At 36.7% G+C, this 24891-nt stretch overlaps 1 protein-coding gene across 1 annotated transcript in view; it reads right to left on the bottom strand.

Annotated features, from left to right (window-relative positions):
* The window catches only part of LOC120767774 (protein dachsous-like), a 64585-nt gene extending 40266 nt beyond the window's left edge, over positions 1-24319 (bottom strand). The window contains exon 1 of the mRNA XM_040094015.1: positions 22424-24319. Within this exon, the coding sequence (XP_039949949.1) occupies positions 22424-24319 (1896 nt within the window). The remainder of the gene's footprint in view (positions 1-22423) is intronic.
* Between the last annotated feature and the right edge of the window lie 572 nt (positions 24320-24891).

The following is a 24891-nucleotide window of genomic DNA, read 5'->3' as shown; positions in this document are numbered from 1 at the left end:
ATTGGCAGCCTTTATCAGCTGCCTTATACCAACAGGTCTGCTGATGCATGCGCAATTGTCTCTGGAAACTCAAAACGAATTAATTTCAATTTTGCCAGTAGTTTATCACTTGAGCCATTTCTAACGATATAACCAACAAACCTTGGTTACGCTGTCAATGACGCTCGCTCGCTAACTTTCTTTTGCTTTTGTATGCAAATACTTTGGCACCAAAGCCGCCATCAAAGATACTGACCAAATAAATGTCGAATCGACGACGGCCATCTTAAATTATTTATCATAAAGTGAATAAATATAATAGTTGAGTTAAGCTTGAGTTAGCAAGGAATGCGAAAAAACATAAATGCTTAGTTTGAATAAGATTTTCTGTATATCTGGAGCGGACAAAATTGTATTTAATTTTTAAATTGTGAACGGCCAGTCTGCTACATAGTTAATTGAACGAATGCAACGACGATCGTTAGCTCTTAAAGTTTCGAAGTTAGATTTTCATAAGCCTATATACTGGGGAACGAAGCATTATTATAACATCACCGCATTTTGGAAATAAATTTCCAAACTGGTTTACGATTGAAGTTTCTAAATTGTTTTTGATTTAGTGAAGCAAAGTCGTAGATCGCCTAGCAGACCGCTGAAGTATTAATTAAGCAAAAATATTTCTAGGGTCGTTCTTTTTATCTTACGTACACATAATTCCATTTTTCTTTCTCTGTATAGTATGAACTTCACTTCCGACTTTGCAATTGATCAACTCGAATATCGGATGGTCGAGAAAAGGAAGATTTTGTATATCAATAAAAGCGCTTGACTCAGTAACATACTTAAGGCTCTTTGAAGACTAAAAGTGGACTTTGAAAAATAATATAGTAAAGAGTTTCTCGCTTAAATAAATTAACCGTTTTATTTTATTTATTCTCTTTAACAGAAATTAGCAAAGCAGGATCATTTCACCGAAATAGTTATTCCTAAAATCGTTTATATTAAAAATAATCAACAATAAAAATACACATCAACCTAATAACAAATATTAGTCACCAAAAGCTATCAAATTTACTTAAAAAGCAGCGGCCGGAGAAACAAGAAGAGCAAGTAAGCAAACACGCACCCCTACACCAATGCAATTTGCAAATTTTGTTCAACATATCTGCAAAATGACACACGGCATGTTCCGCCATATCGTCACAATCTTATGCAGATGACTGGTGGCCAAATCGAACCTCAAGAGCTGTAGTAAAGGCAGCCTCTACCTTAAGAAGCGCGCCAGGCAACAGTGGCAGACATATATCGCACACTTGGTCAGTTAAATACGGCCTTACGGTCACACTTATATATATACAATCTCGTGCCTTTCTGCACAGAAAATAAGAATGAAGTCACTGCTGAGATTGCCGTTCTTGCTTGGCTTTTGACTTTTTTTCGATTTTCGCGTATTTGTTTATTGTCTCCTTTTAAGTCAGCAATCTTTGCAGAGCACATGTGTCTGCAGAATGCGAGCTATCCACCCGCTGCTTTTGATTTTGCAACGCTCGCGCTCTGTTTTTCTGTGGATTTTAGAGTTGCAACGGCTGCTCATATAAAAGTTGCACATTTTTTCAACAGAATTTTGGTTTGTGTACTGTTCTTTTTTGGTTTTTTATTCTTCTTCATTGAGTGATAAAAAGTGCAAACAGAACTCCTGCTAACTGTACAAGGAATAAGCAGCAGCACTTCGATACTGTAGATTGATTGTGAATGAGTAGTAAGGTTTAAGTATGCAAATAATTAGGTGTTTCTTAATTGATTGTTATTAAAGCTTTCTGTATAGAGAAAGCTATACAAACCATTGATTTAAGCTCATCATTTAAAAAGTAAAAATTAATTAAAAAACTAAAAAATATTATATTATTCAAAGATTGCTTAAAACACACATTTAAATATTAATTTATAGCCGAAACCGAAATTTATTTACGTATATTTACATATATTGTATAGAGATGTAAGAAATAGTTAATCACTGCAAGGTGCGAGTTCGTCGCTTAAGTCTTTCATTTATTCAAAGCAACTTGACTCGTCAGCAACATCATCAATCATTACACTTTCAGTTTTTCCTCTCAATGCAAAGCTAGTCTAGTGTGTACATATACACACATACAAACACAATACACATATATAATATATATACATCCATCAGTACAATCTCGAACATATACTATATTTTATAGATATCATTTCGATTTCGCCAAAACCCAAGTCAAAATCAAAATCAAAGATAAACACATGTATACACACACACAAATATTTATACACACAAACAGTCCATGGTTGCTGAGGTCCAGCACTATAAATGCCACTGCTGCGCTGGCGTACACTGTGCCTGCCTCTTGGCGATATTCACTCTCTCACACATAATTATTTTTGTTATTTGCCTCACTTGTGTGATCATTTTGTAGTGGAGCTCTTAAGCATATCTCGTTAATATGCGTGAATACTATTTGATTTTGATTGATTTTTGCCGACCGATAATTTTCAATGATGTTCGTGGACGCCGCTGTCGCCAGTGTAAAATAATCAAAAACAGAAATAACAACAACAACTATGGGTAAGTTAAACGACTGGAACGCATCGAAATTCCAAAATGTCAGAGATTTGTTGTGAAACGTCACGTAATTGGTTGAGGAGCAAATTTTCGTTTAGATGATTTCATAATTAGTCGGGTAGATGACAGAGAGAGTTCTTACTGTTGACCGATGTTTGTGAGATTTCGGGCACTTGTAGGAAGATAGAATTCTATCAATTCTGGCATGGCAGCCACACAGTAAACTTTTGTCCTCCACGCTCAGTGTTTTCTGAGGACATTTCATGTACAGATCCGCCACCGAGCTATGAGGGCTATGCTATTTCTCTATGAAACTTTAATAGAATATTCCTCAAATATCATACCATAATGTGTTAATTGTTTTTAAAAGTAGATTTCAACTATTTCTCCAAAACCTTGTTTCACGCTAAACAACCATACTATCGCCCAAACCGAACTTTTGCTCCACAAGATATTCAACAAATGGAGAATATCAATTTTATTTCAATTCGTTATATCATTTTTATCATTGCACTAACTAGAATCTCTTGACCTCTTTTTGGATCACATTGACATTGTGGCAACCAGAGCTGTAGAGGCAGCAAAGTTATTATCGTTTAAGCTTTATATGTATATACATAATTCTTCAAGATAGTTGAGCTTCCTGTTTACTAAGTATACTGGTTTATTGAGTCTAGGCCTATATCAACATTACATCATATCAATCTGTTATTGATCTACTACTCTTATCTCTTTTGGTGGCTTATATTTCACACATTTCTTTTTAATTGTGAGTTGACCCATAGATCACGTATCGCTGATTACTGAATGATATTCATCGGATATTTTTATCCTCTTGCAACATGTTACTACAAAGTCTAATAGTTTTGTTCACCTAACGGTTGTATAAAATTAATCGAGCTTATAGAAGTTAATTGCCCATAAATCACTCACCCGATCGATCTCAACCAAATTCGGTACACAATATTCCTCTCACATTTCTATGTAGCAAAGAAAAACAGGTAGAAATCGCACTGCATCCCCATCTACTTCCTATATAACAAAATTGTAAATTCCATCCGATTTTTTTCTCTTCAATGTACAAATCAAGAGCAATTAATATAACGGGATAAAACACCGCAAAAACAATGCCTTTAGCGTATGCCACCTTATGACTTAAAATTGTTCAAATCCAAAAAAAACCTGTCCATAACCCCAAATCTCTAGTTAAATTTCAGATCTTCAGTCATGTCATCACTGTATAAGCAAGTCTTACTCTGCTTATACTAAATATCATATACATATGCAAGTATAAATATTCAGGGGCGGATAGTTTTTTTGGGGGGAGGGGGTAAATAATCATATAATTGTAGCATGAAGATTGTTGTATTAAATATATTAGTCTTTATACAGTTTAATATCATGGTAGAAAAATGTCAAATCGACCTTACATTATTAAATCCTACTAAATTGAAAGAACACATTATAATACTATTGTCAGCTCATGTATTGAGTAGAAAAATTTCACAAAACAAAACGATGTGGGCCAAGTTTTGAGAATCTTTCGAGAACAACGCCAGGTCGACCAATCTATCTTAAAGCACGTTCGTCCTCAGAGCTCGCATTCGTCATAGAAAGTATATGCAGAATATGCTAATAAAACTCTGAATTATGGGTTATAGGCCTGCATTGCAGTTCATCACGTTTTTTATGCACTAGTGGGTAACATGTTATCTGTTGACTTTTGCTTCAGCCCCCATTGGCACTGAAAGTGATCAAGTACACATTTGAGCTACAAACGTCGCACGACGTTGTAATTATCCAAAAGGCCTGAGAATCTTCCTATCAAGCAGTCAATAAGATTTCTTTGATTTTCAAAGCACATACTTCTTCTGGAAGTAGCAAACTCAGTTGAAATCCATCCAAAACTTCTCTATGAGGGCGCGTCTTCTGTATCCAACAGAGGAATATACTATACATACACTGAGACCCTGTGGATCGAAAATATTCCTCAGCTTTTGTCTTCGATTTCGAAACTTTACAAGCAGCGTATCTAGCATATTTGATGCCTTTGCCAGATCGATCGATTCTTTCTGAAGAATCACGTTCAGTGAATGAGATAGAGATAGGATATCACATAGGCAAAAAATCCCAAGTATAAATTGAAATTTGCACACGGCTGCGTTGCTTTTTCCGCTGCTTTCCTATTTGTCCAATTACTAATTGTTCTTTGTTGGAAAACTTGGAGGATAAACCAATGATAATGTACCAATCGAACATATCACAGATGGAGCTGAATGCAGCATTTATTTCAAGTTCTCTATCAAAGCGCGTCGTTTCAAATTTAGCACTTTCAGTTACAGATCTGATAGGATTTATTAACAATTTAATCTGCATACCTTGCTACAATGTGTAACTTCAGTGATATCGTCATTCTTTAATTTTGTTTTTGAAATAAAATGACAAATTTCTGGATTATATTTCTGTTACTTTATATTTTTTCAGAGTAGGAAAATTATTAATAAGCCATTTAGCCCCACTGAATCCGCCTCCGAAATTGTATATAGGAAATGTGCTTTCAGCCAATTAACCAAATAACATAGTTTATGAAAACACTGTTATAATTATCTACCTACGTAAGCTAATATGGATGGATTTAAAAATGGTTTAATAATGACAATTCAACAAACTCGGTTATTCCCTATTGACTTTATGATTTTCAAGCACGTAGCGCTGTTGTCTACTCACTTGCAGGCGAAGCGACTCGAGCTTACAAATATGCTTGGAAACGAGTGTAAAAAACGTCATGCATTTCTCTTCGTACATACTCGTATGTGCTCCGTTGGTATGCAAATGCAGTAGCCAATGCCCTGCGGTTGTTGTGATGCGCTACAATTTTACTCTTTCACACACAAACGAACACTCATGCGAGGGTACACAGACACTTTCAGGTGTACATGTGATGTTGCACCGTTGCATGTGCGTATCGGTTCGATCCGGTCCGGTTTGCAGTTTTGACGTTTCGACGTTACGACGGTGCGACGCACCAGAATGGCGGCCACGCGCGCACGCGTATTCATTTAGCTGAAAAGTATAGCTGTAAAGAGCGGCGTTAATGCAGCCGCGAAGAAGAAGAGAAATGACTGCACGTAATGACCACGGTGGCAAACGTTTATACATAAATATACATACATATATGTGTGTGCGTACAACTTTGCGTTGGTATGCGAACAACCGACCAACTTGTTTGCGCCGCCAAAGTGGCAGCTTTCTTTCGTGCCTCGCTATTTTTTCTGCTGTTGTTGCCACTAATGCGTTAGAATTATTTTCATTAGGCATATTGTTGTCTATGAAGGTGTTGTTGTGGCAGCAGTCATGTCAGCGGCAGCAGCAGCAAAGGTAGTTATGCTACCGTCACACTACCGTACCGTTGTTGCTGGAACCATATGTGGAGGTGCAACTTTTACGCTTACATTTGCATACGTGCACACACACATAAAAACTACACACGCACAAACCTACAAAAGTATGTGAGAACAACTCGTATCTGTTTTGGTGGCATGCGAGGCAGTAAACTTTTGTTGGTGTATGTAGGTTGGCCGTACCCGAGCCTTGGCTTGCGGCGCTTTGTTTGCTGCAAAATTCACAGTGCTGTTGCAGTTGTTGTTGCTGTTGATATCAGTTAAGTTTATTGATGTTTTGATTGAAATCAATGCCTGTGGCTGTTGCGGCTTTCCCGCAAAACCGCCAGACGCGCACTAGCGACACACAGCTCCATGTGCTGAGCTCATGACGAGGCCCATATAGTATGTTGTATATATTTATTTAGAAGCATATGTATGTGTGTGCGCAGTGCAACATAACAACATATATACGCTTTATCGTTCCATAAGTAATTTGTTAATTTTATTCCATTTGGCATCGCCACTGGTGTACGCAGTCAGATTACGCGAATGTGGGTAAATCCGAAACCTGTGTGTGACATATGCAAATTTCGAAGTGAAAACATATACAAAAATATTTGTACACGGATGACAGCCAACATAAACAGCGGTGACAAGGTGATTGTATTTGATCAGAGGAGTGTATTTTGAAATTAAACAAGATAAAAACGTTAACTTCGGCTGCACCGAAGCTAATATACCCTTCACAGGTGCATTTCTTTTAATAACTATGTGTTCAGTTTGCATGGCAGCTATATGCTATAGTGAGCCGATCTGAACAATTTCTTCCGATACTACATTATTAATAAATTAAAATAAAATTTAATATACCCTGTTCAGGGATGAAAATATGATGAAAATAATTTTTTAAATGATTGCCATATTGACTGAAACGAAGGTTTTATTTTATTTTTCGGGATTTGACACTTTGCATTGTCGGATAGTATACTCTATAAAAAAACATTCTGTCCAATTTTTAAATCGAACTCAAATTATTACGGTCGCTACAGCGAACAGAGTACGGAACACAGTGACTCCAATTTTTAAAGTTTTCACATTTAAAGGAAGAGTTTTGAAGATATCTAGTACCAATTTTTAACGTCACTCTCTATCGCGCAATGAAAGCTTTTTTGTTTCTTTTGTAATCTTCCTATTTTTTCATCGAAAAACTGTCGAAAAAAGTGCCAAATACGATACTTTTTGTTCAAACCGCCGCCATTTTGTAGAATTTGAAAAAAAAAACAGTAAGGAAGGGCTAAGTTCGGGTGTCACCGAACATTTTATACTCTCGCATGATAAAGTGATAATCGAGATTTCATTATACGTCATTTACTTATTTTTCAAATACCGTATTTTTGTAAAGTTTTATTCCGCTATCATCATTGGTTCCTAATGTACTATATATTATACAGAGAAGGCATCAGATGGAATTCAAAATAGCGTTATATTGGAAGAAGGCGTGGTTGTGAACCGATTTCACCTATATTTCGTACATGTCATCAGGGTGGTAAGAAAATATTATATACCGAATTTCATTGAAATCGGTAGAGTAGTTCCTGAGATATGGTTTTTGGTCCATAAGTGGGCAGCGCCACGCCCATTTTCAATTTAAAAAAAAAAGCCTGGGTGCAGCTTCCTTCAGTCATTTCTTCCGTAAAATTTAGTGTTTCTGACGTTTTTTGTTAGTCGGTTAACAACATAACCTTTGTATGGGAGGTGGGCGTGGTTATTATCCGATTTCTTCCATTTTTGAACTGTATATGGAAATGCCTGAAGGAAACGACTCTATAGAGTTTAGTTGACATAGCTATAATAGTTTCCGAGATATGTACAAAAAAATTAGTAGGGGGCGGGGCCCCGCCCTTTTTTCCAAAAAAATTACGTCCAAATATGCCCCTCCCTAATGCGATCCTTTGTGCCAAATTTCACTTTAATATCTGTATTTATGGCTTAGTTATGACACTTTATATGTTTTCGGTTTTCGCCATTTTGTGGGCGTGGCAGTGGGTCGATTTTGCCCATCTTCGAACATAACCTTCTTATGGAGCCAGGGAATACGTGTACCAAGTTTCATCATGATATCTCAATTTTTACTCAAGTTACAGCTTGCACGGACGGACGGACGGACGGACAGACATCCGGATTTCAACTCTATTTCCTCACCCTGATCACTTTGGTATATATAACCCTATATCTGACTCTTTGAGTTTTAGGACTTACAAACAATCGTTATGTGAACAAAACTATAATACTCTCCTTAGCAACTTTGTTGCGAGTGTATAAAAATCAGCGATTTTTCAGTGATTTTTCGGAGAGTCGCACTGAGGCAATTCCTTAATAATCTTTTCGTAACCCCATGATAATAAAACCATAAGGAAAGTTCATATTAGAATGCTATCGACTTAATTTCCTTAGATAATCATGTAGAGATCATTGACACGCAAAAGCAATCACAAAGTTAGCTAGTTGGAATCGACATAAGAAAGAATACTCGCTAAAGAGGTAAAACTGCTGACTTTATAGACCCATTTGTTCACATTTTAGTTCAATTTGAATATCTTGAATATTAAAATGGAAAATTGCAGTTAAAAGAGCTAGCAGATAATGATATAAACAACTACAAATACAATATCAGACCCATGAAGACTGCATGAGGCTCATAGATGATTGTGAGAGGCATCTGCAAGGGATATATATGTATAAGATCGAACCCCTGCTCTGCTGAGCAAAACCTAGATCACATACAATATTTCTACAATATAATCTATTTATACCCCGTAGATCTACGAGAACGCACTTGACAGCTTTTAGCTTTCAGCATTATTCATCAGTTTCAGAACTATTCCTACTTCAACGGCTTTTCATATTTGTATGCTCGTTTTAATAATTAAGAAATTGGTGAATTTGCGATTTATGATAAAATCTGTTAAAGTGGGAAAATGTTTATAATTTTAATATTGTCCTTGAATAAGGACTATTAACTATCTGGCATTAGTCAGAAAGAATCTTAGATGCATGATTTCATTTTCGATTTTCATGCAGGAAGTTAAGTTTATTTAAATCCACATTTATTTGTTATAAACACCGATATATAGTATAGTATATAGAAAATTATGCCTACTTTTACAATACTTTCTCTTTGTGCTCGCAACTGTTGTCTTTGCCAAAAGCGGCATATATCAAATTTTCCAGACTTTTACTGTACACTCCTAGCAGTTTCATACTTAACCCTAAACTTCAAATTTCGGCAATAACCAGATTTGTATGGACACAAACAAAAGACTTAAGCAACAAACCTGCGCGCTTAAAAGTATTTCCTCTATTTTTGGTGCGTTAAAAGGGCAGCTGAGCGGCGAGTTACCTGCTAGATCTAATACCGCGCTCACATTTAAATACATTGGCTCACTTTGCTGTCTCATTCGTTTATTTGTTTGTTTGTTTCTTGCCGCCTAAGCAACGGTGCGGGCCTAACGCTTGCGCTGCTGTGTGTCTTTCAAAAGCCGCAGCAGCACATGTGCCTGGACTTGGACCAACAGCCGAGCGAGTGAACAAAACAAACGCAATCAAGCAAGCAGCAAAGCAGTAACCAAAACCGGCTTATTCGCTCGATTGTGCGCCAGCAGCGAGCCAACGCAACCACTCAGACGGCCAGCCATGATTTTTGCTGACGTTTTGCTTTGAATAACAAACCGTAACTATGTATACGTGTGTGTGTAGAACAGCGGGCAGTTAGCATTGTCGAGACGTGAGCGTGCTGTGCTGAGTCTTGAGTCGAAGGAAAAAGTAAAAGGGAAATGAGAAAAAGAAAAATACGAAAACACAAAAAGCAAGCAAACAAACGAATAATAAAGTGACAGATTAAGGCACCCAAGGAGGTTGAGGGCTGGGCTGTGGGGAACTACGAGCGAAGCAGTGTGGCAACCAACCTGTTCGTTGCTGTATTTGGTAACAGGCAACTACCGCTAAAGGAGCAAGCTGCTGTATGCGTATGCGAGAGTGTTGGAGCGGAGAGAGTAAATGCAAGTATGGAGAAACAGAGATCGAAGAGATAAAGCGTATTTGTTAGCATATTTTTATGGTGCAACGGTGTGGTGAGTTTTAAAAAAGAGAGTAAAGAAGCAATGCGTGGTTTGGAATAAAAGAATATACTATATACTTTTATGGAAGAGAACTTATACATTTAGGTAATTGTATGTTTTTTTTTCTGAATATATAATTATATTTGAACTACTGAAATTCTCAATTAATGAAAATTTTTTTTCTTGCATCAGAAATATTAAAAGTATATAGTTTTCAAGTATAAAAATGAAAAAAAAATTATTTTCTTTTCATTTTGGTGTAAATAGAAACTATTTCCAGTAATATTTCGGTATATTAATATATAATTCAAAAAGCACTAAATTTTCAAATTTCTTCTTTCTAATTAGACTTTTTAGTGGCTTTAACGGGTTAAATTTGAGACTGATTTAAGATATAAAAACCGTTATTGCGTGCATATCACAAAAAGCGCCCATTAAAATCAGTGATTTTGGTTCATAATTTAAAACCCTTCCACCAGGTCTGTATATACACATACTTATTTCAAGAGCATTTCGAGTTGAAAAGACCTCAGAAATCGCAATAATACAATATACATAGTATGCTCTGTAAATCATTTCGTGTTCCACACACATGCTTTTATTTACTTATTAACTACTGCCGCTGCTTGCCGCCTTTATCACTCGCTCCCTTTATTTCTCATTTTCTAATCGATTTGTATTGCTGCTTTGTGCTTGGGCAACGCTTGAATAGCTCTACTCGGCTTTCGAGCTGAGTCGAGTGCTTAGCTACTCGCCAGTTTGTGCGCTTGTCAGCTGCTTGTTGTTATTGTTTGTAAGCGCCTAAGTGGCATTGTAGTGGTGCAACCGACACACATACGCAAGTGAATTGAGCAGAAGAGTACGTGAAAAGTGGCAAACAAAAATATTTTCCTTTTTATTATGATATCAATGTGCGTCTGGAATTTCTTTGGGGCAACTAATATAACAACAACATTCACAACTCAGGCAAGTGGCAGCGAATAGTAGCACGTCAGCGAGTGCGTTTAGTATTTTGCCCTTCAAGCGCACTTATATATTTATTTATGTCTTTTCTGCAGTACACATACACACACATATTCATATATACTAATATTTAGTATTTGTGTGATTGTGTGAGTGAGTATGAGTGGCATTGGTATGTGATCGGCAAGTGGGAATTGTTGTGGGAGTAAATTACAAATTGCCCAAACAATGCTGGCAGCAACATCAACAGCAGGCACATTTCTTGCCTCACTCGCGCACACGTACTCACACATATGACACACTTACGGCTCTGAATGCTTCCCACATTTGGATTTTTTTGTTTTTTTGTAGAATGTCTTAACACTTAAGTGAAATACGTCAATTGTAACAGCAGAAACAACAACTACAACAACAGCAGCAGCAACAACTGCTAGCAATTCCAGTAATGCATCGAAATGACAGCAACAATATTATTAACCCCACACATACATACACATAAAAATGCATGCATGACCACAATCTTGGTCGTGCCACGCTCCTTTAGCAATCGCTGGTGGTGGGGTGGCGCGTTGCACGGTGCAAGTGCCGCAACATGTAATTCTATGTAATTTCGTGAACCGCACTGCACCAAATTGAACTCAACTCCTTTGCTCAGTTCTGTTCTAAGCGAAATTGTGTGGCAGCATAGTGGCAAGACAATGAAATTATTTGCGGTGTTAGTGCTTGAACTTGTTGTTGTTGCACTTGATGGAAATGTTTCACAAGCAAATCTACGATTTTTTCGAAATTTACATAATGACTCGCTTTTAATTCTAGCACTGTGAATTATCCACTTCCTTCCAATGAGGCGGGCTTAAATACATGGCAAGTAGCTCGCTTAAATCTTTTGTTTGATTTTCGAAACGATTACCGTGAAAAGTTAAGAGTTTAATCGGTGGAATTTAGGTAAGACAGGGAAAAATTTGTGCAAAAATAGTTGTTAAGGTAAACACTCATTGTCAATCACTGAAAGGGGATCCTTTAATTCTTTTTTTCAGTTTAAGTTTTTTACATTACAGAATTAAAGTTAAATTCCAATCCCAGTTTTGGTTAAGAAAGTGACCGTTAGTTTTAACTCGTTTTAAGTGAGTTCATTCAGTAAAGTTTCTAATATATTTTTTCATAATTAGGCTCAGGGGTGCTAATTTAGTTAAATTTAGTATTATATAATTATGTAAATTTTTTTGCTAGAACTACAAATTTTTGCTAATTATCTTGTATAATTCACTTTACTTTTTAAAAACAAAATATTAGGAAATTTTTTAAAGTTTTGAGAAGAAATGTAAGCGTTTATGAGAGAGAAATTCCAACAAAGCATAAATCAAAAAAGTTCCTTTAAACAATGAGAAAATGATATGACATTAGTTTTTAGTATTACTACTCATAAAAAGAGATAGTATTCTATCTATACACATGAAGTGTTGAAGAATGTCTTATGATCTCACAATTTTGTATACTAACAGTTAGATTACTATGAATTCGGAACTTATGTATGTTAATATGATGTGCAGGTAACTTAGGTTCCCATGGTAGATTTGAGGAAAGTTTACCAAAGTCAGCTTCGAATAGGTCATGAGATTATACTTAAATTAAGGCTAATAAAATGTCTTTTTTTAGTCAGAACAAACTTTTTATGTGCTGTTCTGTCCCTAATAAGTGGTAATTTTCTAGAAATATCTACCTAAGTTAACGTTATCTTGAAATAGGTTCCAAAATTTCACTTTTACAGAAGCCAAAAGATATTATACGAGGTTTTGATTATCTTACTCAGAAATAAATTCTCCACACTAAAAAATATTACTGCTGTAACATTTCTCAATTAAGTTTCCAAAGCCATAGAGAACTGTTCCACAGCAATTGGAGTAATTATATTCCGTGGTGATATTTTGCCAACCTTTTGGTCACGACTTCCAGCTAGAAAGCTCAAACTTTAGAATACATGATTCCCAATGCGAAATTTATCAATTAATTTTTGAATAGTTTTGTAAACGACTTGCGTAACCTTTTTTATTTACGGCTCCATACCAAGTCGATTAAGAATGCCAGAATGAAATTTTTCAATACATCTTGAATTACTTTGATATTTTAAATATTTTCTATGAAATATTTAAGGTCACCACATTAACCGTGCGATACTGTGATACTGTCTCAAGTCTCTAAATTGGAGATTTTGAGTTAGAGACAATTTTTGAGACTTGAGACGGTTTTGCTATTCTGTAAGTGACAGTCACAAAATCTATTACATTTCATTATTCAGAGATGTTTTTAAACTTGAATGAAAATAAATACATATGTCGATAACAAATATTAAATTTTCTATAACATATTCAAAAAACATATTTATCAATAAAAATAAAAATATACATATGTTGACTTTGTTTCATAATCTTTACGAAATTTATGTAAAATTAATTTATTTTTAACCTTTTCGTATTTGAGTTGCTTACAAAATGTAAAAAAACGACAACCGATTAATTTCTATGATGATCTCTATTCAGTATATTCAAAATGGCAGAAAAGAGTTCTTTTTGGTTTTGTGACCTGCTAACTAGCAGGCCTATCTTGGAGACTAACGCTAAAGACTGTTTAGTGAATAATAACTAGTCACAAATTGAGATTTTACCTCAAAATGTCTCAAATAGATACTAGAGCAGAGCCGCTCAAAATAATGCGCAATTTATTTACCAACGCATACAATCACACATTTGATATCTGCTAGCGTATGATTGTGTGCGTGCGCTTGCTTAGTACACTGAGTGAAATCGTGCTATTTGTTTATTTTGTTATTAAAAATTTAGAAAAAAATTAAAAATTATGGTTTTTGATTAAAAAAGCAATTAATAACAACAATAATAACAACAAAAACAGCAAATACGTTTGTTAATTTTTTTAACTTTCCATGATTTTTTCCATATCGCCTTCAAGATCGTAAGTTTTGATTCTCATTAAGTCCTCTATATGCTTATTTGAAACTGAATTCCTGTATTTGGAGTGTATTTTTGACGCTGGCAGAATTAGCGTCATAGCGTGCATGTTTCGACTGCATTTGCTTGCCTATACTCCGAGTATAGGCATGAATTATTTTGAGCGGCTCTGTGCTAGAGACTGGTTACAGAATCCCGCTATAAGTGTTAGTTTCTCTTCTTTTTACTTCTCTGTTTAATGATGAGAGAAAATTTAATCGTTTCGTTATATTTTACTGAAGCTCAGATTTTACATAACCTACCTCTTGTATCAATTACCGAATGCAAACTATATAACACACATACCAAAAAAGATGTAAATGCTTCATGATAATATAATTTAACTAATAAATGAGTAGTTAAAAGAGGAGAATTTGATATAAGCTTATACGCAATGTAGAACTTGTGTATACGAGACGGATTTGGTCAGAGTTTTTTGCATTCCCAAGAGATGTAACTTTCCTTAGACAAGGAGCGATGATACAGATATTTGGAAGAATAAAATCAATTGATTGAAGAAGCAATGGCTTATTTGTTTTCGGATATGCGTTTAGTTACTATATACTTATATATAAATATTTATAACCACCAACGGACGCGCTCAAAAGCAAAATTCTAATTTGAAGTATGCCGAAAACACTGAATTACACGAATTATTATGATTCGCAAACAAAATTATATTTCCATAGAATTCTGCATCCCGCAAATCGTCATGTTTTTCAGCAAGGCGCACGTATGTATATATGTACATACAAACATATATACAAAAGTAATATAATAAGTATAATAATAACCAGCAATCACCGCTGATCGCCAGACAAATATAAAATAAATATATACTTATGCGTACCGAAGAAATGCGAATATAATTTTGAAGAGAAGAAACGAGCCAAAAGATATGTGGCGGAAGCCATAATCAACGGGATCAATTATCCTTTGCATTTGGTGAAATTAACGCAAACGACAGACGCAGAAATACATAAATAAAAAATCAAAAAAAAAACAAAAAAAAAACAGAAACAAAAACGAGAAGCGAACCTGCAATAACAACAATAAAGCAACAAATGAAATCGTAACGTCCGAAATCAGCAAGTTGCCTGCCGAGACGCGCAATGCGCATGCGAATGAGCAATGTCGGCACGTACAGCACAGCGGCAACGCCAACAGCCACCAGTCACCAGCCAGCAATTGAAAAAATCGCACGAAAATGAAAATGGAATAACAGCACTTGCAGTCAGCGCAATTATCCCCATTCGCCGAAATTCCATTCGCAGCTGCCCAAAAGGTGAGCGCAATTTGTACGTCCCTCGGCCGCGGCACATTGCAGCCGAAGCGCCGAATCGGATGCGGCATTGAGCGACGGCGACTGCAGATGCCAACGTGACGTCCGTTGCCAACTCATCAGGTCATCACAGTGATGCTCCGGTGTCGGGAGCAGCGACAATCACAATCATTACAGTAGCAACAAAAACAATGCTGTAAGGCCGATAACGACAACAACAACAATGTCAAAAAAAATGAAGAGGGGTATAAACGGTAGCGTTCGGCAAATATTCATGCATGCGCATTTCTATTTGCCATTTCGGTTGTTGTTTTCAATGTGTTTTTGTAGTTCTTGTTTTTCTGGTATGCCCAAGTTCTGGTTACCAATATGAAGGTTTATAATCATTTCTGCTAACAACAGTGTCGTGCTGTTGTCTGCTGCCAACAAGTCAGCAACAAATCAACTTAAGCACAAAAGTGTAGAAAAACCCGCATAAAACCTTCGACAATGACAAGCAGTTGAAATATGCCTTTCGTTCTCACTCGTCTTTGCTCAGTTTTTGCTCTCCCTATTCCGATTCGGCATGCGGACCTCAGTTAGGGTTTATTTTTTCTAACGGTTTTTTTGAGTCATACATTTCGGAAAAAATCTGTTAATTTTTATTGTCCAAGAGTGGCATATATTCACCTCAGAGTTCCTTCTTCTTTATTACTAAAACATATTTCTAATATATTTGACATAAAATCCAGCGCTAAAAAATGGTTACATTATTTATAAGTTTTATATCTGAACACCAGGATACCGAAAACACTTAGGCAGCAAAGCAGGCATCCCAAATCTTAATTATTTGTAATCCAGTAATGGTTCTTGACGAACTAATAACTTTCTTAGAATTATTCGGATTCGTATATTTTGTTTCATTTGCCCATTTGTACTATGCTTATGTGTATTGCCAAGATATCTGAAAGACTTGTAGAAAAAATGTTTCAGCTCTTTCTTCTTGACTGTTCTCAATATGCGCAATTAGCTCTTGCTTTAAGATATACAGGAGAGCTCTATGATATCGAAATTACTTAACTTTGCAAAGTGCCAAAAGATCTCATCGTATGTCCTTGTCTTTAAAAATCATCTAAAAAATTGCAGCTGAACTTTAAACTTTCTCTTAAAATCTGTTCGACACCCATCCTGGGGTCGAATCGTTGCATCCGTGCATGGATCGGCAAACATACGAAAGAAAATTACGTGATACGTCAATCGTATGCGGCGATTGGCATTATGACATACGATAGCCAATGGATCGTAATCTGTTTTCAATTCACAATAGTTTTTAAATTCCACATTGCTTTGGATCGTATTTTTAGGTCACAATAGATGTGGAACTGTCAAAACTATTGCAAAATATTCAATAAATTTGTTAGTTTAAATATCAAGTGGTTGAATATCAGGATGGATCCGACTTTGTTTTTTTATTTGAGCTCTAGTGAGGGTGATGGGGATGAAAAATAAGTGCGGAGGCAACTAAGAGATCGGAGCAATCCTTCGGCACTGCCGAATATATAAAAAATAATTCATGAAACCTCATTAACGAAGTTTTCTTTGCAGATTTTTAAAACGATTTCGTCTAACTAAAGAGGCTTTTAAATATGTCCTAAATAATATATCTTTAACGCAATCTGACGTCAGAGCAGTGCCTCCAGTGCTACAATTAGCAACCACGCTCTCACATTTGGCTAGCGGTGGATACCAGCACAGTGTAGGCAGTGGCTATTTGATTGGGATTTGTCAAAGCACTGTTTCGAAGCTGACATCCTATGTGCTTAAAGAAATGGAAACGAAGTTGTGCCCACAGTTTATACGGTTTACACCAGAGGATTCCCTTACGTGTAAAGAGTGGTTTATGCACCAATATAAAATTCCTGGAGGTAAATATACACTTTACTAAAATAGTAATATTACTAAATATAAAGAAATCTTAATTATTGGGTGCGTTGATGGTACCCACATCAGCTTACAAAAACCCACAGTAAACGAGCACATGTACTTCAATAGAAAAGGCTACCATAGTATCAACGCTATGATAGTAAGTTGCTATTATAATAAATTTCTTGAATATACACATATGTATATTTGTTCAATTTTGTATTGTCAGATATGTGATCACACTTACAAAATTATGGTTATTAACAGTCAATACGGTGGTGCAGCCCACGACTCATTTGTTTGGAAACACTCGGACCAGAGAAGAGTTTTGATTTCAGCACAACAGGAATGAAAATTTATGGCTTTTAGGTATACATATTTTCACTTTGTTCTTTTTACGATATTGATTTTATTTATATTTTAACAGGGGATTCTGGCTACCCATTGGAACCATGGTGCATAACTCCTTACAGAAACGCTTCGGATGGCTCAAATGAAGCTATGTTCAAGGCAAGATGTATCGTCGAATGAACTATCGAAATTTTAAAAAGACGCTGGAGAATTTTAGGATATGGCAAGAGAGATCCGACAAAAGTGGCAAGATTTGCTAACGTTTGTGCAGCATTACACAACATCTGCCTAAAATTTAAAATAAATTATGATCCTCAGAATTGCTATTCTGATCAAACAACGGATATCGACACCGAGGTAGCGAACCGCCTCGCCGCAATCGGCCAAGCAATAAGAGATCAAATAAAGTAGGTACTCTTTAATTAATTGAAGTTGAAAATGTCTATGTCTTTACACTTGTAAATATTTTTTTTCCTTCTAAACTGAAATACATAAATTTTGTTCATATAAATAATAATTATTTTTTTTTTAATTTTTAATGAGATATTCCATTCATTGGTTTTTTATTTATGTTATTTGTTACTAAAAATTATAAAAAACATAAAATGTATAAAAATTTGCTCAAATTTTCATAAATTGTATATTACGATTGGTAATTTGCGTTCGAATGACGGTTCGAACGAACGGACACGTTTATATACTCGCTCACGTATGTCATCATGCCAGATTACGATATAAACGTTACGATCACGTATATAAGCGCTACGATCACGTATGTCATAATACGAAATACAAACTTTTACGTGACGAGTGATACGTTCACGGAACGATTCGACCCCTGTTTCTTAAAGCAATGTATCCATTGCAGGCAAACTTTCATTATCCTGAAAAACTTATCTTTCATACATCATCATGATCGGATTTTTTAGATTTAATTATATTATAATATTACATCATATTAACATCGTTTTTGAGATATTTAGAGTCTTTTTAAAGTTGCATTTTGACTGTGCCCAAAAAATAAGGTGACATTTGAATTTAAACTGCGCGCGTCGAAGGATTTGGAGAGTTATTGTTTTTTTTTTAGGTTGGTAGTACTGTCAGTCACATTTATGTCAAATTTCATGTCAAAATATTCATTAGTGTTTGAGATACGTGTCGTTTTGTGAGCTGCTAAAAGTGAGTTTTTCGTTTTTTGCGATGTCGAAATTTGTGGAGCAAAGAATTTACGGAATCAATTATAAGGAATCAATTTTCTGCTGCGGATACGTGGAGGATAGTGTAGAGAGTTTTTTGTGATGAGGCTATGTCAAAAAAATACATATGTTTCCAAGTGGTATAGTGAGTTCCAAGCCGGCCGTGAACGTGTCGAAGACAAAGAGCGTCCAGGGCGACCATCAACCTCAACCGACGAAGCTCACGTTTAACAAATCAAAGATTTGGTGTTGAAAAACCGTCGATTAACAATTAGAGACCTTGCTGATGAAGTTGACATATCGAAAGGCTCAGCCAATACCATTTTGATGGATGTTTTGGGCCTCAAGCGCGTCAAATCTCGACTGGTACCGAAAACATTTAATTTTTTGGAAAAAAGGCGTCGCGTTGAAGTGTTTGAAACGATGCTTTCTGACTACCAGGGTGTCATGAAAAGCATTGTAACTGGCGATGAGACTTGGATCTATGCTTACGACCCCGAAACAAGCGATCAATCGAGCGAATATCGTGCCAAAAGAGAGCCGAGACCAAAATATTGGCGCAATAGTCGCTCAAAAATCAAGGTCATGTTGACTGTTTTCTTCGATTATCGTGGTGTTGTGCATTACGAATTCCTTTCGGTCAAACAGTCAACAAGGAATTTTAAGGAATTGTGGAAAGACAATTCTTGGTTTTTACACCACGATAATCCACCATCCCATACTGCCCTCGTAATTCGTGATCATTTCGCTAAAAACTCAACCCATATCGTTCCGCAACCACCGTATTCACCTGATCTGGCGCCGTGCGACTTCTGGCTGTTCACCAAGCTCAAAAGACCGCTCCGGAGACACTGTTTTTATACGATAGAGGAGATTCAAGCCGCAGCGAAGACGGAACTGAAGGCCATCCCGGAAAGTGACTACAATCTGTGTTTCGAAGATTGGAAAATCCGTTGGCATAAGTCCATTGCATCGGGAGGGGATTACTTTGAAGGGGATAAAATTGATTTGGAAGAATAAATAAAGAATTTTCAAAATAAATACAATGTCACCTTATTTTTTGGGCACAGTACATTGACGGTACCATTTTCAAAAACTTTTCAACCAAATAAATATACCTATATTTATACCTGGAGGGTTTATACTGACTCGACGAATACTGTTGCTTTACACAATGTTGACACAAGCATCTTTACATAACAAATTTATTCGTCAAAGTTTTTTTTCTGTTAAATACAATATTTTCGCTTCTTTATGCGATTTAGCTTCGCTTTGGAATTCAAGAATTCCAACAAAATGCATATTAGTTCTGTAGCAAACTTTTTTGTTTTGCTAACACGACCACAGCGGGGTATATTTGATTGTCCATCTATTGTTATAACTCTTGTTCTTCTCAGGCCAGCACATGCTTCCCTCTGATACTCGACCGACTGCTGAATAGCGTGCAAAACGCTTCTAAGTTTCTTTAGAATTTTTTTTCAAAGTTTTAATGTTTTTGGGTGACTTCGTTTTGGTTTTGTATCTTCAGTGCTTGTTGGCCAATCAGTCGCCCCTTGCGTGAGCCAATTCTACATATTGTATTCCCAATAATTCTATTATTATTATCTACATTGTTGTTTCCTAGTTTCAAATAAATTTTCTTCTCGCAAATCTTCACATTGATTCACATAGCATTCTGCGTGACTTTTTCGCATTCGATTATTTTGGGCAAGACCTCGACGCTTTAGGGTTAATTAGAGAAATAGTTTTTTGTTGAAATAAGGCATTTAAGAGAAGAATAATTTTAATGAGCGTGACTTTAATTGAACTTTGTGCTTAACTGGTTATTGAGGGCAACTTAAGGTATACATTAATCATTTGAATAAATAGGTGAATCAGTTCGAAGTTAAGCTCTTCTTCTGAATAGGGTTTGTCTAAGGGTAATGACAGTTTGGAACTCAATAATCGATTTAAACTCCATTTATTTGTTGAATCTAAAGATCACCGTCAAAGTTGATGAGAAGTCTAAACATACTCGTAATAGTTACCGATATCGGGGTCGCAGAGTCTGCAAAAGTTCGCGTCAAACGCAGGCATCCTAAATGATGACTACTCCCTATGAGCCTAGCAACTAAACTCCATTTGGTATGGGAAAGAACCAAAACTCATATATGCGTGGCTTATTAGCCTACCAGATTAACGTAACCCAACCTTTTTCTTTATTAATTTTGAATGATAAAATGAATGAATATGACAAGTTTGTTAAAGATTTTCGACGGAAATATATTTTATAGGAGTTGCCACATGTTAAATAAATACTAATTAAAATATATTTATAGCAATGGCTCAATAATGTAATATTGGTTTCAAAAAAAAAGTAGTCTGCTTATACCACTCAACGCAACAACAACTTAACGATCGTAAGATTACTACAAATTTGGTCTACTTATATCAATACAACTAGAAACTTAAAAACCATCTCCTTATTTTCAATTCCTATGAAATGGCTGTTTCTTGTTACATAGCAGGTCTCAAAATTAACACCAAACCAATTCCAGAAACAGTAGTTCAGGCAAAAATCTCCAATTCATACCGATTTTCTTCAACTACTTTGCATTTATTCACAACAGTTTGACTCAGAGTTCATTGGCATGCGGCAATTTCACGCCTCTTTAACCATATCCCTCACTAATTTGCACGAATATCTTGCGGGTCAAACAGAGGTCACATAACGAGCCACAAGCAAGAAAGAGCACATCATTGGTGTTATGTTAAATGATGTGAACACTTTACGGTACTCTGATGTCGCTACAATAAGAAAATGAGCATGTAATCATTTGATGATGAATGGATTAAAACACAATAGCAATTTAGTAGTGAAAAGCAAATAACACCCACGGATCGGCAACGAGTGCAGCATAATGCCAAAACAAAGTGTACAGGCACTTCAAAATTCTTCAAATTACAATTTTATCTGCTTGATATCCACTGAGTGCATTCTTCTGTAAGTACTTACGCACACAGACTCCGCTATATGCTTAGAAGCGAGATCTAACAGAAGAAGAGAAATGTCATTTGCTCGTCACACTCGGTTGTGTTATTGTTGGGTACATAGGATTAGTGTTAGATATTCCGAAAGATAGCGCGACCTGAGTTCTCACATCAACTTTATATTGCTTTTCGTAGATTGATGGACAAATGGGTGGCCAGCTACATTTTATTTTTATATGCCCATTTTTAGCTATTTCTTTCGTTTTTTTCGAGTTTACTTATTTTTTCCTTCAGCATTTTTTCTTACCCCGTCGTAGGTTTTTTTGTCGCTTGACACTTTAAAGGCTTAAGAGGTTTTAAGTGTTAAGTCTGAGTTTTATTACGCCCAAAGCTAATTGAGTGGAAATAATGCTAAAAGTGCAAGCGACCAGGTGAGAATTCACCAAGCCGATCGACGAATTTGCTCAACAAATACTTTGAACTGCTCACGTGGGGTATTAACAGTTGCAAGATTTCTAATAAACAAGACGCTCAACCGGCAACGACCGGTTCGTTTTGCCAGCGCCGTAGAACCATATCCGGCGACGGTTTTTCTATCGATTTGTTTTGCTCGCAGGACTAAGCTCTTATGTGACTAAGGCAGGAACATTTTGACTACAAAACATTGTTTATATCACTTACCTTGAGAATACAACGTCCGACCGGCTCGTTCTCGGCTACTGAAACATTGTAGAAACTTTGATCGAAAATCGGTTCATTATCGTTGACATCATGTATGGTCACTAGTACTGTAGCAGTCGACGAAAGTGGCGGATGGCCATTGTCTTTGGCAATGACCGTAAGCTGTGGCACCGGTTCAGTTTCGCAATCGATATGCGCGCGCGTCGTAATCAAGCCTGTATGCGAATCGATTTGAAACCATTCGGCATGCGTTTCCGGCGTATCGGCAAGCGCGTAAATAACCGCAGAATTGTTTCCTTCGTCACGATCAAAAGCAGCTACTTGCAGCACGGATGTGCCCGGATCAGCGACTTCCATCACATTGGCGTGATACACTTCGTGCTCAAACTCGGGCTCATTGTCATTGATGTCCGTTACGCGTAGGTAAATCGTTTTTGAAGCATGTAGTGGTGGCGTACCATTATCAGTCGCCACAACGCTTAGCGTATAGTTTGACTGGGCCTCACGATCTAGCGGCTGTGAGACGATCACCAAATAGATAATGTTATCACGTGTATTCAGACCAAAATGTCCATCACCACCGTTGAGCGTAACATTTACATTCGAGTATTCAGCCTTCGAATCGGGATCATTGACAGAGATGCGGGCAACGATTTCACCAGGTTTTGCTGACTCGGATATCTTAGGGGTGGCGTCGTCACTCAAAAATATTACATTGATTGTTGGCAGATTGTCATTGACGTCAGTAACACGTATGGACACAAAGGCGGTGGTCTCCAACGGCTGTTCGCCATGGTCTTTCGCCACCACAACGAGCTCGTGCAGCTCCTTAGTCTCAAAATCCAAGGGTTTATTGACCGAAATCAAACCAGTTTCTGGATCTATGCGGAACATTTTATCTTTATCACTCTGTCGTCGGTTGATAGCATACCCTACGAGCCCGTTTTCATCTGCATCCGTGTCTGTGGCAAAAACCTGCAGCACGCTCGTACCAACTGTCGCATTTTCGGGCACAGTGGCAAAGTAACGACTCTGATTGAAAATTGGTTGATTGTCGTTGACATCTTGTATCGTTATGTTCACAGTCATCTGTCCACGCAAAGGCGGGCTGCCGCCATCCAAAGCTTCAATCACCAAACTGTAGGCTGGTGTCGTTTCACGATCGAGAAAACCGTTAATTTGCAAATCCAAATACAGCACATCATCACGCTCGCGATGCGACGATAAACGAAATGCATTATTTACATTGCCCGACACGATATTGTAGCGCTGTGTATTATATTGACCCAAGTCAAGATCACGTGCTGGATTCAACGTTCTTTTCACATCGCGCGGCGTATTCTCGGGAAATTCGATATTCATTACCGGTTGCGGAAATGTCGGTGCATTATCATTCTCATCCAAGACACGCACTACAACGCGCACATTTTCGCCACTTAACGGTATGGCTACTAAACTGTACGATGCACGAGTCTCCCGATCCAAATACACTTTAGTCCGTATCTCACCGGTCGTATGATCGATAGCCAGATCGGTATCCACGCCACTACCCGGTACCGGCACGATTAGATATGGCGGACCGCTATCGACGCCATGTGAGAACTCACCGATAAAACCAATCTGATGTCCGATCGGCACACCTTCGGATACCTCCAGTTCTCGCACATGTTCGGCCGAAACGCTCGCGACAAACAGAAAAATCGTTAAAAGTAGGCTGTAAGCGTAAAATACGAACTGTTTTTGAATGCGGGTGCTTTTGTGAGTATTCAAGTTGGTGCAAAATTCAACTCTGTTGATGATTCCTCGTGTAGTGTTATGTTCAAATTTATGCGCTTTTGTAACTGTTTTCAAACTTATGACGTCAAGCGGTTGTACAACTCGTCCCAAGCTGCACATTTTCATATTTACCTTAAATTTTACCATTTTGAAAGCAGTTCTTCGTTCCACCTGCGCTGCTCTCTGAAGAGCAGCTCAAGGGGACTTTTTAGTGTACGACTTAAGGTACTAGTGGCGACTAGCACATTTTCTATGCTTGTTTATATTTGTCTATGTCTTCATTATGATGTTATACCAATAGAAGAGCACCGCTTATGACATTACAGGAAATTTTATCTGAAATTAAGAGAAAATTTCAATTATTAATAATTTATCAAAGGAGTTTCAGTGTTTCAATTGGAAAGTTTTGTTTTAATTTAAAACTAATACATAAGAACAAAGAAGGTTGTCACCTGTTTAAGAACTTCAAGCCACACAAATTTTCAAATTAAAGAATTATTACAAATCAAAGAAATTTAAGTAAGTTTTCAGCTGAATTTTTTTGTTTTGAATATTAATGACACACTTTAGTTTCATACGGTAAATAGATATTCAGTCCAGTTCACTTGATTAGAGGCAATGATTTTTATGAAAGTAAATGATGAATATTTTGCTCCTTATTGAAAGGGCAACTGTACTTTTTTCAAAAATAC

This window comes from Bactrocera tryoni, chromosome 2, assembly GCF_016617805.1.
Source record: "Bactrocera tryoni isolate S06 chromosome 2, CSIRO_BtryS06_freeze2, whole genome shotgun sequence".
Lineage (NCBI taxonomy): Eukaryota > Metazoa > Arthropoda > Insecta > Diptera > Tephritidae > Bactrocera > Bactrocera tryoni.
This window is presented reverse-complemented; position numbering and strand designations above follow the sequence as displayed.